Source organism: Purpureocillium lilacinum (assembly GCF_023168085.1).
Source record: "Purpureocillium lilacinum CBS 284.36 DNA, scaffold_3, whole genome shotgun sequence".
NCBI lineage: Eukaryota > Fungi > Ascomycota > Sordariomycetes > Hypocreales > Ophiocordycipitaceae > Purpureocillium > Purpureocillium lilacinum.
In genome coordinates this window covers 1,458,149-1,472,459 of record NW_027072113.1, presented here as the reverse complement: position 1 = coordinate 1,472,459, position 14,311 = coordinate 1,458,149, and the positions used below count along the sequence as shown (strand labels likewise).

Here is a 14,311-nt window from a genome sequence, read left to right as displayed (position 1 = left end):
CAGTGGGCACAATGCTTTATCAAGAAGTACCGCAATTTCGGGGTTCGGGTGACTTCTGGCACCGAGGCCAGCAACAACAATGTCAAGAGTTACCTGCTCAATGGGATGAGCAACTTGTACTCGCTGGTCGAGGCCATCGAGGCTATGCTGAGTGATCAGGAGCGAGATTTCGTTGATGCCTGTGCGCAAGACGAGGTGCTGACCTCTGGTATGTATGCTGGGTCCGGTTCAGAGTATCTGGGAGAGCTTCGCACCGTGATGTCAGAGCCGGGACTCAAGCTTGTTACCAAAGAACACCGTCGCGCTTTGAGATCGATACCAAGCAGGTCACGACCTTGGCCAGATCCGATCGGGGATTGCAGCGACAATTGTTCGGTCTCGTGGCAGCTGGGGATTCCTTGCTGCCATACAATCTACAATAAGTTAGAAGCCGGTACGCCCTTGACGAAATGGGACGTTCACCCTCGGTGGCACCTTAGGGAGCCAATTTCGCACAATCCATACCGGCGAATCCTCGACCCGAAGATCGCAACATGTCTCCGAGGCCGACCGAAGAATGCAGCACAGACTGTCCCTATGAGCATGGAGACTCGGCCACCGAGCCGTACCGGAGCAACAGTGGGCAGAAGTATGGCAGGCAGGAAGCCCACTCGCAAGTCAGTCGTACTTGGGTCCGGCAAGCAGACAGGCGTGAGGCAATCTGGCTGCAGGAGGCAACCGAGCGTACGGAGACAACGGTCAGAGTGGGAGACTGTCTCGGATGAAGAAAAGGAGGAGGCTCTGCTGAAGCGCAGACGGCAAAGCTCACGTCAGCGGCTAGCCAGTTCAGGGACTCCGGCCCCTTCAGGTTCTGGAGAAGACAATCGCGAGGATTGTATCCATGTGCGGCCATAGCGTGGACATGATAGGGTATTCGCGAGAAATTATTAGTTAGCTAGTTAGTTCGCTTAAGGTGGCGTGTTATCCATTTGAGAAGCCAGCTTGAACCGATCCAACTCGGTCTGGCCCTTCGTGTGTCTTTTCGGACCCCGTCCAACAGGAAATTCTGGGTGTGGCTAGAGTGCCAGATGGAATGTACGACTGCCCGATTTGGGAGTTCAGCCACACGGCCCGTGTAACGCGGCCCGTGTAGCAAAGTGGTTCGGCCCGTCTAGCAATTGCCTGGACGATATGGAAGAACCGACCAATATCCCCTATATTCACACGTACCGTGCGACAGCCCTTGCGCTGGTAACGAAGGCCATCCTGGGGGTTCCGGCCTCTGATGGACCGATACGCGATGTCAATGTCAAGCCGCTCATTCACCTAGAACCTTAACAGCACTTGCTGCCTGCCATCGGTGGCAATAGCTTCAGGCCACCCAGCGTTTGCCTGCCATGTCTCAGATGTTTGCGTCAAATTGGATCGCTATAAATTACCTGCTTCAATTTCAGTCGTTAGATAGAAAATGCAAGAGTCTTTCGTTGCCCAAATTCACTGGGGACCCTTACCTCCGTGTAGTGCCGTGCGACAACACTTGTGACTGGATTCAGAGGCGCCCAATATCAAATGCCCACGGCTCTCGGAATCCAGTCCTGCTTGATCAGCCAATCGCCTCCTTCCAGGTCAAAGCCCCATAGCCCCGACCGCCATGTACAAATACGCTTGCCGCATCCCTCATGAAAGTCCCGTCATTATCCCATCTCACTATCCGCGGTCCTACGCGCCTCAAACTCCGTCCCCAAGCGCGGGATTTTCTCGCCCTAAAGCATCAAGTCTCAAGCGCCTCATTCGAAATCAAGTTGCCAGGAACAGGAAGCCGACGACAACGTTCCTATTGTATGGGCCTTGGTCTTCGTCGACACACCGTTCACGAGCTCATGTATGAGAGTTTGAGCTCTTGACCACCAGCCTTTTCAACATATACTTTATGCCACAGAAGCTCAATAACTTAGCTGTGGAATAGCAGACTCCTTACCGACGTTTGTTGTGAGCTGCACAAGTGGCAAACTTTGCCTTTCATGATCAGTCGTGGCTTTGAGGAAACAGCGTGACTCCTATTACACTTCGTGCACACAGAGGATGAATGTCGACCATGAGCAGACGTCCATGGTAGGTAAAATATGGTGATGCGCCTCGAGCGAAAGTGGTTCCATTTAGTCTTTTGGGTCCGGACTAACGTGGCGCGATGGTTGCTGCCAAGTTAGTGGAGCAATATGCTTTCCCCTGGCTGAAGGATGGCTACAGCGGACTTGTCTTAGTGCTTATCGCAAAAATGGTCGCATGGGTTGTGAAAGAGTGGTCGGACTTGTATGGCGAGTCGCTTGACGCAATTGCACGAAGAGACGGCCGCGTTGCACGCGGCGCCTGACCTCGTCTCGTTTGGCGAGGTGTTAGCACAGTGAACACTGATAAACTTTGTCATACACGAGCAGCACGATCTTGTGGTCCTTCGACGAACACCTCAGGCGATTCCTCGGAGCGCCACGGGTTTTAAAACAGAGCCAAGAGAGTTTATTGGATAGAAGCAACCTACCTTTTCACCCGATCTTCGGAAAATGGCTAAGGATCCGGATCGACAGCACATCATGGACCGACCTTCACGATCCCGAGTCGCTGCACTCCTCGCGCTTCTGTGATACGCCCCACATCCAACCCTCATCCCTGAAGAGCTGTCATGCACGCGTCCCGCAAGGTTCTGTCTAGCACAGTCAAGTAACTTCGTACTCGACTTCAGTGAATATAGCCAGTCTTGTTGGTTGTTACAATACGGTCCGTATTGAGTATCCCGTTTTCCACTCGGTGTACATGCAACCGGCATCCGTTGTTCGGGATCGTGGCCTTTCTCCTCGACCAGAGCTTTCGGTCGCGTAAGATTGTACTTGGACTGCCTAATCTCACAGACCGTCATACCGGTGAAAACATCGCAGACAGCGTCCGCAGCATTATTGAGGCGTTCGAGCTCGGCCAAGAGAAGATCGGTCACCTCGACAATGCCCTCAATAATGACAGCACAATTGATCACCATAGCCCAGCAGTTTCAGTGGAACAATCCCATGGCAAAGAGGATTCACTGCTTTGGGAATGTCGTTCACTTGGTTGCCAGGGCAGTGTTGCTCTGTAAGTACCACACCGACAGAGCTATTGGGGTTGGCCTTGACCCCAGTGCACATGACGTTTGGCCGAAGCGTGGTCCCATTGGAAAGCTACAAGTAGCCGCCTCAATGCCGCCCGACCCTCCACCGCACTCATCACAGAAGCAATCGTTGTCTTTGAGGACTGAGTTTCAATCTTCCCTAAAACTAGTACAGAGAGTGATTGGGACAGATCGCAAGCTTACCGCTGAGCTCGCCCGGTCATATGAACGAGTACGCCAGTGGCAAGAGACATGGGGTTGCTCACCACTCAATTCCGGTGCGCTTGAATTGCCTCCTCCATACTCACCGCCTCGAGAGCCGTCCACCCGATCACCGTCCGTTCCAGAAACCAGATCTTCTCCTAGTATTTCCTCGCCCCCCCGCCCAGGGCAAATCCCAATCCCACCGATCCCGGGCGACATTTTCCCAACAATCGACAACCTCTTCGAATCGGTCAATACATTCGCGAAAGCGAATGGATTTGGCATTGCAAAGTACGACGGGCAATCGTACAAGGGTCGAAGGGTCGGAAGTGCGAATGCAAGTGGATGGTGACTGCTGAAGCTGTGCAAGAGAACCAGTGGCTACTACGACAACATCCAGACTCGGCGCACAGTCAACACAACCATGGACGTAGCATTAACCCGTCTGCGCACCCGTCCCATCGACGACTCACTACACCCGTCAGGGCGACGATTGAATCGGCAAACCGTCGAGTAGGCATCCGGGTCCATGACGTCCGGGCTGTGACCCAGGAGCAACACCCCACATCAACCATCACGCGGAGTGACATCTACAATGCCCGGCCTCTTATCAGCCGAGACAAGCTAAACGGCTACGCTCCCACCGCGGCACTGGTCAAGCTTTTTGACGAGCTGGATATACCTTATCTCGCCAAGTGGGCGGATGCCGAACCAAGTCGTCTCGTTGGTCTTATGTGGACCTTTCCTTACTGCCTTCAGATGTGGAAGCGGTTCCCCGAGGTCATCAGCTTCTATAACACATACAACACAAACCGCCTCAAGCTTCCATTATTCCAAGTAACAGGGCAGACCTGCCTCGGCTCGATCTTCAATACTGCTTTCGGTCTGATCGACAACGAAAGACGCGAGGGACTTCAGTTCCTTTCCGAGAGTATTCGACAGCTCGTGGAACAGCACTTCATTCGCCAGCCGGACGTCATTATTACCGACCTCAACTTTCAGACGAAAGAAGCCCTAAAGGATCAGTTCCCTACTGTACAGCAGCAGCTATGCATCCATCACATCAATTCTAACGTCCTGCACAAGTCAACGCAGACGTGGGTCGAGATCCGAGGGAACACCAGTGGTCTTGGTAGCAGCGACGGGGACGACGATGCTCCACAGGCACAGGCTGAACTTGGTCCGAAAGGCCGAGACTTGTTACAGGCACAGACAGTGGAAGCCATACCTCACAGCTATCAAGGGGTGCTCATGATGTGGAAGTTTGTCGTCTTTGCTGAGACTGAGGACGATCACGAGATTGTGACGAGAAGGCGTTGAAGAATCTCTGCAGGGAATTCGACGACGAGGGCCATCCTGCGGTATTTCCATGGGACCTACATGCCTGTAAGGACACAGTGGGCAGGCTGTTTCATCCGCAAGTATCGCAATTTTGGCATCCGCGTCACCTCTGGCACAGAGGCGACCAACAATACCATCAAGAGCTACCTTCTAAACGGCATGAGCCACCTCTATCGACTGGTCGAAGCTATGCAAGACATCATGGACCAAGAACAAGCCTTCAACGATGCCTGCGCAGCGAACGAGGTACTCACCGCCCGTGAGTATATCGGGTCAAGCGCGGAGTAGCTAGGCGAACTTCGGACAGCAACATCATCCAAGGGCCTTGGGCTGATCCAGAAGCAATCCCGCCTGGCTCGCAAAGCGATGCCAACTGGAAAGAATCCGTTCCCAGAACCTCTCGGGGACTGCAACAACGACTGCTCGGTCTCAGTCGAGCTGGGTATACCTTGTTGTCATAAGATCTACTCGAAGTTAGGGCTTGGCAGACCTTTCACCAAGTGGGAGGTCCTTCTCCGATGGCACCTGCGCAAGTCATCCTCTCACGATCCGTACCGGCGGATTCTCGACCCCAGGATTCACTTGCTCTCCGTGGTAGGCCCAAAAACACCACACAGACTGTTCCAGCAAGGCCAGCTATTGGAGCTAGCAACAGGCAGAGTAACAAAGCAGACAGCCACAGCCTGTCGAGACGTTGGCGAGGGCGACCCCCGGGGAATCTAGCGAAGTCGACACCACCTAGAATGGAAATTGAGGCGAGCCAGCAGGCCAGTAGTCAAGCCGTCGTCCCAAAATTGGGCCCGACACGGCTCCGTGTCGGGCATACTCGGGGCTGGCAAACCTACAGGAGTACGTGCCAGCGGACGAAGGACACGAAGGACGCAACCCAGCATCCGGAGACGACGGACTCGATGAGAGTTGGATGACAACGATGAACTCCTTTCTTCCATAGAAGTGGGAGGAAAGAGGTATATAGGTGCCCGAACACGACACGACGAGTGTCAATCTTCGGCCATGGAAAGACGTTTAATACTACTAAGCACCAAGCAACGCAGAAGGAGTTACAACGCCACAGTCTCGGCTTCACGCGTGCCAATTGCCGAAACTCCGCCCAATCCCTGGGATCGCTTCACAGAATCTGCGACTTGCGAAGTGTCGCTGCCTATTCGGAGGCTTCAAACAGGGTGGGCATGCCCAATTAGCTCCGACCAGCCACCCTCTTTTGATGTTAGTTGTGTTGCCTGCGTGTACTGGCACCCCCGAAATCCTCAATCTCTTTGGTCCACACTCAGGCGGACTATTGAAGAACCTGTTATACGCCCTTTCATAAATTACGAGAGCGTAGGAAAGGACCGCAGTGACCCTGAACAATAGTGTACAGAACAAATGATGTTGCTCGCAACACTGCCCTAATTTCCCAATTCCCATTGAGCATTGCCGCGTTCGTGGAACTGAAGCAGGTGGCAAAGACTGGCTGTGCGTGGTGGGTTACGAGTTTCTGGTCACGAGAATTTTGACTTTGTGGCTGCACGCAGCCGCAGCTGAACTGCAGTCACCATCAGGGCAGCACGGTGAAGCGCTAAGCAACTGCAACTTATGTCGTCCCCGTCACCAGCTCCTCATGGCACAATTCGGCACTTGGCCGACGTGCACATTCTTGGAGGCGAATCGGTTTTGGCATGTGGTGGTTTCATCGCTTGTTTCTGAGCTAAACCGGGTTCACTTATTTGGTGATAGACTTGGGGCCCCATTTAATTATGTTGCATCGGCTCGGTGGCTAAGCTGAACGTTCCCGCGAGTGATTTCCAAATCGCATATTCAACCTCTTTGTTACGAACACAAGTGGAGGCTTGGTGATTTAATTGTGGTGTGATTCAATGATATACCAGACAAATTATATCCGTGGCATAAATTGTCAGACCGCTTCTTGTCAGTTGGAGCAATGCTGATACACTTTAAGACGCATCGTCGTATCAGAGACGAATCACGGATTTGGTCCAGGGTATGCGTAGGCCTGGTGAATCGAAGCCGCCTTAATCTGGCAGTCTCTTTTCCCGCTTACATATTTGAACGCGCGAAACTACGCGTTATGCGCGACCACAGACTGAACGCCCCACCCATTAACGTCAACTTCTTGGGTTGCCGTCCGCATCGGCGTAAGAATATGGTTTGCGCCATCGCCTTACTGGTTGGCCTGGCGCCATATTTGGCCACCGTCCAGCCTAACGCACGTTGGACTCTGTCTGGCAACGGCGTTCGGCTCCTGTTTACTGCCGACTCTCCGATAACCTCTTTCGTTGGTGCGGCTTGTTCGGCATGGGCCTCATCGGAGCTCGCAGTCCGACTTGCTATCAGAACTTGCTGTGAACGACAAGGTGCAGGTCTATCGTGCTACACCGATCACAAAAAATCGTTCGCGCAGCATACGTTGTCACGATGATCTAGCAAAATCACCAATTTCCGTTTCGTCGAGCTGATATAATTTGTGCTGCATGGCAGCATGGCTGGCTCGTACCGACGAGCTGAAAATCTGACACGCACTGACTCTCGAGCTTTTGAGGATGCGCAGTTGGACACGTTGACTCGCATAGCGATCGACCTGCAGTCTCGAGCCATCCCCATTCACGCTCTCTCCGGTGGTAACGATGAACAACAGAGTGACGACCCTCGTCTGGATCCGTCGAAACCAGAGTTCGACCACTATATTTGGGCGGAGAGCACCCTCTCGTCGCTGAACCGATCAGGTATCACGCTCGAACGCCAGGGTATTATCTTCTCAAATCCCTGCGTGTCCGGGTTGGGGTCATCGCTACAGTTTCAGGAAACCGTCGTCTCAAGCTTGATGGCCCCGTTCCGCCTAGCAGCCAAAGCTTGCCGGGGTTCCCAGTCCACCAAGAGACGCATTCTTTGCAACTTTGACGGGCTCTTGAGAAGTGGTGAGCTGCTTCTCGTTCTTGGCCGACCTGGTAGTGGATGCACCACACTTCTCAAGACACTTTGCGGGCATGTCAACGGAGTAACGCTAGAGCCGGGAAGCAAGATTCATTACCAAGGAATCAGCTTCGAGAAAATGATCAACAATTATCGCGGCGAGGTCGCCTATAACCAAGAGGTCGACGAACACTTTCCCCATCTCAAAGTCGGCGAGACTCTGTCTTTTGCTGCAGCGGCCCGCGCTCCCCAACAACGCCCCAGGGGATTAGCTCGGAAAACCTACATTAACACCGTTGTCAATGTTGTAATGTCTATCTTTGGCCTGACGCATACCTACAACACCAAGGTTGGTGACAATTTTGTCCGAGGTGTTAGTGGCGGCGAGCGCAAGCGAGTCAGTATTGCGGAGATGTTCCTGTCAAGGGTACGCATCGGAGCGTGGGACAACAGCACTCGTGGTCTTGACGCAGCTTCTGCGCTTCATTTCATAAGATCGCTGCGCCTCTCTGCAGATATGGGCAGGTCTTGCCACGCAGTGGCGGCGTATCAGGCTTCCCAGTCTATGTATGATCTCTTCGATAAAGTTATCCTCCTCTACGAAGGCCACGAGATCTACTACGGGCCTCGTGATCGAGCCGTGCAGTACTTCGACGAGATGGGCTGGTACCGGGACCCCCAACAAGTGTCTCCTGATTTTTTGACGGCAGTCACAAGCCCCGGCGAGCGACAGCCTCAGGCTGGGAGAGAAGAACAAGTGCCGCGTACCGCGACCGAGTTCGCCGATCATTGGAAGAGCAGTACCGACTACCACAGGCTGACGGCCGAGATGGAGCGATATGAATGCGAGAACGCGCTTGGTCACGATGGCGCCGAACAATTCAAAGAGAACCACGAGAAGCAACAAGCCAGGCACACTCGCGCTTCGAGTCCATATGTTCTCTCAGTGCCGATGCAGATTCGCCTCTACCTCCGGAGAGCCTTTCAGCGAATGCGAAACGACCTGCTCACAACAATGTCCACAGTGGTCGTCCAGGTCGCGCTGTCACTGATTATTGGTTCAATATTTTTCAACTCTCTCGACACCAGCAACGCCTTTTTCCAGAAGGGTGCCGTGTTATTTTTTGCTGTTCTCATGAGTGCCTTGATCACAATCACCGAAATCATGGCTCTTTACGCACAGAGACCAATTGTAGAGAGACAGGCAAGGTACGCATTTGTTCACCCATTCACCGAAGCATTGGCAAGTGCTATTAGCGATCTACCTATCAAACTCCTCCGGTGTTCGATGTTCAGCATCGTTCTCTACTTTATGGTGAATCTTCGCCGGGAGCCGGGCCCGTTTTTTATTTTTTACTTGTTCCTCATCGCCACTATTCTCACAATGTCTGCTATTTTTCGAAGCGTTGCTTCCGCTACGAAGACTGTCGGCCAAGCCATGGGGATTGCTGGAATTTTGGTGCTCTGTTTCGTCGTATACAGCGGCTTCATGGTGCCACAGTCTTATATGCATCCGTGGTTCTCGTGGATCCGCTGGATCAACCCTGTATTCTATGCGTTCGAGGGTCTTCTCAGCAACGAGTTTCACGGGCGCCAATTCGAAAGTGCGGCTTTCATTCCTCCTTACGGCACAGGAAATGCCGCCATATGCTCCGCGGTGGGCGCCGTCCCTGGGCAGCGCTTTATCTCGGGAGACGCCTTCATTGGACTAAACTACGGCTACTCGTACTCCCACGCCTGGCGCAACTACGGAATTTTGATCGCGTTTATGATCTTCTTCCATCTTGTTTACCTTGCTACTACGGAATTTAGAAAGGGTCATGGATCCAAGGTCGAAGCTTGGGTCTTTAAACGTGGGCATGCGCCACGCAGCTCCTGTGACAACGACACGGAAGGGTCAGAGACGGCACGGAGCGCCTTTATGCCGTCACCAGTCGGCGATGGAACATTGAACCTGCCGAGGCAGATAGATATCCTTACGTGGCGAGGTGTCAACTACGACATACCCGTCAAAGAAGGTACCAAGCGACTGCTAGATCGTGTCGATGGGTGGGTAAAACCAGGTACCTTGACGGCTTTGGTGGGTGTCTCTGGTGCCGGCAAAACAACGCTTTTGGATGTGCTCGCTCAGAGGGCTTCCCTGGGAGTAGTTACTGGCGACATATTTGTCAACGGAAGGATCCCACGTTCCGGATTCCCCAGGAGAGCCGGATACGTCCAGCAACAAGACCTTCACCTCGAAACGGCTACTGTGAGAGAAGCTCTCCAATTCAGCGCGGTATTGCGTCAGCCCGAGTTAACTCCGAGAGTTGATAAGTATCGGTACGTCGAAGACGTTATCCAAATGCTGGGCATGGAAGATTTTGCCGAGGCGGTTGTTGGATGCCCTGGAGAAGGCTTGAATGTTGAACAGCGGAAGTTGCTGAGCATTGGCGTCGAACTGGCGGCGAAACCGTCGTTACTAATGTTCCTGGACGAACCGACAAGCGGACTCGACTCGCAGAGTTCATGGACTATATGTGCTTTTCTCCGAAAGCTCGCTGACAACGGCCAAGCGGTTTTGGCTACCATACACCAGCCGAGTACCTTGCTCTTCCAGACCTTTGATCGCCTGTTGTTCTTGGCCGAGGGAGGCAGAACCGTATACTTTGGCGATATCGGGCCACAATCATGCAAACTCCTAAACTACTTTGTTCGAAATGGAGCCAGGCCATGTGGGACAATGGAAGTTCCAGCCGAATACATCCTTGAGATGGTCTCTGGCGAAGGCACCCCTGGAGTGGACTGGATCGGAAGGTGGAAGGACAGCCCAGAGCTGAAAGAAGTTCTTGCCGAACTCCACCGACTCGAATCTCGCTCTGGGCAAACTGACAACGAGGCAGCCGAAGTCAAGGAATATGATAAGGAGTTCGCCCTGCCTCTGCTCCGACAGTTCCGTTATGTCGCCAAGCGCGCCTTTCAGCAATACTTCCGCCAGCCGGAGTACATATTTACCAAACTCGTCTCCGGTATTGTCTCAGGCCTCTTTATCGGCTTCTCCTTCTGGAAAGCGGACAATACCCAGCAAGGTTTCCAAAACGCGCTATTTAGCATATTTCTGCTGTACACTATCTTCCCAACCCTGGTCAACCAGATTATGCCCAAGTTTGTCGTCCAACGGTCGCTATACGAGGTTCGCGAGCGGCCCTCGCGAGTTTATTCCTGGAAAGTCTTTATTCTGTCGCAGATGCTCGTGGAAGTTCCCTGGCAGATTCTTTTGGGCATCTGCGCTTGGGCATCCTTTTATTTCCCCGTATTTGGCACCACGGAAACATCGCAAAGCCAGAGCCTGACGCTTCTCTTTGTTATACAGTTCTACATGTACGCCGCTAGCATGGCCCAGATGGTCGTTGCCGCGGCTCCTGAACCTGCTTTGGGTGCTTTGTTCGCGACCCTCATGTTCGGCCTCACATTCATCTTCAACGGCGTCATGCAGCCGCCGGACGCGCTTCCTGGGTTCTGGTTGTTCATGTGGCGCGTATCCCCATTCACTTACTACGTGGGAGGCGTGGCAAGCACTGCTCTACACGGCCGCAGAATCCAATGTTCGGACGCCGAACTCAGCGTCGTTGATCCTCCAGCGGGACAGACTTGTGGCCAGTATTTCGCCGAATTCCTCATCTCTGCACCTGGAAATCTTTATAACCCGAATGCACGGTCCGGGTGCGAGTACTGTGCCTTGTCGTCGGCGGATCAATACCTGGCTGTGCGCCGAATATACTGGAGCGAGCGGTGGCGTAACTATGGTATTTTTTGGGTTTATTTCATATTTAACGTCTTTGGAACGGTAACACTCTACTACCTGTTTAGAGTGTGGATGAGAAAGAGAAAAAAAGGTTGGAGGTAAGATGGCTGATGCACAGACATCGTGGTCGAACCACGAACCTATTTAAAAGGCCAACCAAGTGATGAGGCTGACGGACTGACTGTGGCGAATCTTGTGGGTTCTGTCAAGGAGGCCGTCGATGCTCTACCCTACGACCCAACCACCAACCAGAGCGCTATCGTTATGATCCTTCCCTGCATTCTTACTTTCTTGGCATGCAACTGTTAAGAAACTAGCCTAATAAAAATAATATTCCTTAACAAGTACACCGCAATCCGCCCAAACTGCCCTTTGCTCAGCCAGCGGCGGCGGCGGCGATGGCATCGGCCCCGTCCAGCCCGCCTCATGATAATAGTCCCTTTCGATCTGGGTCCTAGGACTCCTTCCGACTTAGCCAGAGGAGCGCGTGTCGCACGTCTGCGCAACAGTCCCGCGACCCGGGAGGGCGAGATTGGCGCCTCGCGCTCTGCACTACGGACGGCACACACGCCGTACAAGCGTTAACCGTGCCAATCTACGTATTAAATGCCGTGAGATAAGCTCACATTTCACTGTCCGCAATACGTGCGTGCCGTAATGGTACGCCGTGTTCAGGTCGCGCCGAAAGCGTACGTGGACGCCGGTTCCCCGTCCAACGTTCCATTTCGCGGATTCTCTACCCTGCTATCCCCGTCGAGGGGCGTTGTAGTATCAAATTGCTGCGAGGCATGAAGAGTGTACTGATATTTCAGCTCGGGCCGTGAACGTTGTGGTTGTGCTTGCCCGAGAGCCATTGTTTTGCACCAAGAAATTTGCGGTTCGTCTCTCAGTGAGTAAAGTTGACGATGCTCGTCGCTGGAAGCAGAGCTCGTGTACTGGTAATTTCCGTGTTTGAATGACATTCGTACGTACTTGTACTTTCTGTTGTCCTGGCCCCGAGGTACCGTTCAATCCCAGGATCGAGCTGCAAATGACCAGATAATAATGTTCGAGATCAACGTCAACCCCGTTCGAAGAACTTACAGAGGCGGCATTGGCTTGGAAAGCCTTGGAAGTTCCAAGGTGTCAAAATATTGCCTCCGATCCAGTGTATGCCGAGGGCAGTATGTCTGCAACTCGATCATCTTGGACCGAAATTTATTGGGTTCACCGAGGTGTGGTTTGCCAGTGGCTCGTAACACCAAGCTGAGGGTGGGTACTTTGGAAACTCGGTGTGGCTAGCACCATGGCGTTCACCCAACTGCAGACGATCGCAGTCTGTAATGATTGGCTCATTGGGGGCTTTAAGGTAGCGAGCAGAAAAGATGCGAACCATGGGGACTGGCGGGGAAGGGAAACATAGTGTGGCATTGTTTACCCAGCGGCAGCAACAACCAAAGTCTTGCTAGCGCCACCGCGATATCACATATCTGACTGATTAGAGTCCGAACATGCCAATGCGAATCGCTGGGCGCTGCGCCTGCGAGGAAGAACCATCCCCAAGTTCCTGGCGAAATGCGCCCGCAGTGCAGGGTCTACTGTCAAATTCTACAGGGCCCCTGGGTGTGCGCCGTTCCAAAACCGCCGAAGCCTTGACTACTGTAGAACTCAGTGGCTGCATGCATGTGCTCTCTCTGACTTTCGTCTGCATCTCCGCCGAGGACGATATTAACTAACGCTGGTAACTGAATGCCGCGAAGGTAAACACTGGTTAAGTTTTTGGAGGCTTGAGGCACCCACCCCTTAAGATTCAGCCACATTGAACAGGTAAATAAACCGCCAGACTGGCAACTCATTAGGGATTCCTGTGTTCCCATTGGTGACGGTAGATGTCGCCGTAAAACGTCGCGGGAACGTTCGCCTCGGCGATTGGAGAACAGCTAAAGCGTCAAGTCAGAGACAATCACCGACTCCAACTAGTTCTGCCTCGAGGACACATCCGTGATAAGGAGTATTAGACAAGTCTAGAGTGTTGCAGTGTTGCCGAAGCTTCCCCAGAGTGAATGTTGCGCATTGATACCAAAAGCCGTCGATTTCGTTGCTTCATCGTCGAACTGCTCATCTTCGCCGGGTGGACGGTTGTAAGGAAATATGCTTTCCGGTCTTTCATACCCTCCAGGTAGGCAGTCGCGCAAAGGTACGGTGGTTTTCGGCTGCTTCTTCCTGCGCACGATGTCTGAGGCTCAGAAGTGGGAACGAGGCTAGTTCCAGACGAAGTTCTACCGCGAGGCAGTCACGCTCGAAGAGGCACTGAGCATAATTAATACTTGTTCTTGACCATTGTTGTATCCAACCTAAATCTACTGCGGACATATGAGAGCCGGACAAAAAAAACCTCAGTAGAGGAAAAACCGGAGCTCTCAGCGGGAAAGCTCATGCCTCCCGACTCTGCCTGCACAGAATCTCCGCCCGATGAATCAGACGATCATGAATCAATTGATGAACCAGAACACCGTGGCAGTAGGCATCTGAGACATGGCAGGCAGAAGCAGAGTTGCGTGAAGTTATTCCCACCATGAAAAGCGGCGGTGCCGTGATCTCCGTGATCGCTTGTTTGCGATGCATTCACTGCCACATGTAGTGCCACCTGTAGTAGATAGCCGCGATGGGCAAGACTATACGAATCGCGAAGTGGAAACCTCGCGCTGGGGATCACCCGGATAGCATTTGTACGAGCCAGAAATTCTCGCGTGGTCTCGCGCAAGATTCGCAATTTGCGACATTGCTACGACCTGCTACATCAGCCCTCTAACTAGAACACAAGCACTAGAACACAAGCACAAGCACATATCACGAGGTCGGGCGGACCCACAAACCCGTACCACAGAAAGCCATATATTAGCGTTACATGCCTTGTAAATCCCCTCTGCGATCTGCAGCCTCCGAGAGCGATAGTC

The 14,311-nt window shown here is 52.9% G+C and overlaps 2 protein-coding genes across 2 annotated transcripts; both read left to right on the top strand.

Annotated features, from left to right (window-relative positions):
• Positions 1-7,160: 7,160 nt before the first annotated feature.
• PLICBS_004127 (uncharacterized protein) lies at positions 7,161-9,904 on the top strand (the record flags this gene model as incomplete). The annotated part of the gene is made up of 2 exons (XM_065600429.1): positions 7,161-9,842; positions 9,899-9,904. 2 exons carry the CDS (start codon positions 7,161-7,163, stop codon positions 9,902-9,904), a joined length of 2,688 nt encoding a protein of 895 aa, XP_065456501.1.
• Positions 9,905-10,313: 409 nt separating this feature from the next.
• On the top strand, positions 10,314-11,477 carry PLICBS_004126 (uncharacterized protein; the record flags this gene model as incomplete). Its single annotated transcript, XM_065600428.1, has 1 exon — positions 10,314-11,477. One exon carries the CDS (start codon positions 10,314-10,316, stop codon positions 11,475-11,477), a length of 1,164 nt encoding a protein of 387 aa, XP_065456500.1.
• Between the last annotated feature and the right edge of the window lie 2,834 nt (positions 11,478-14,311).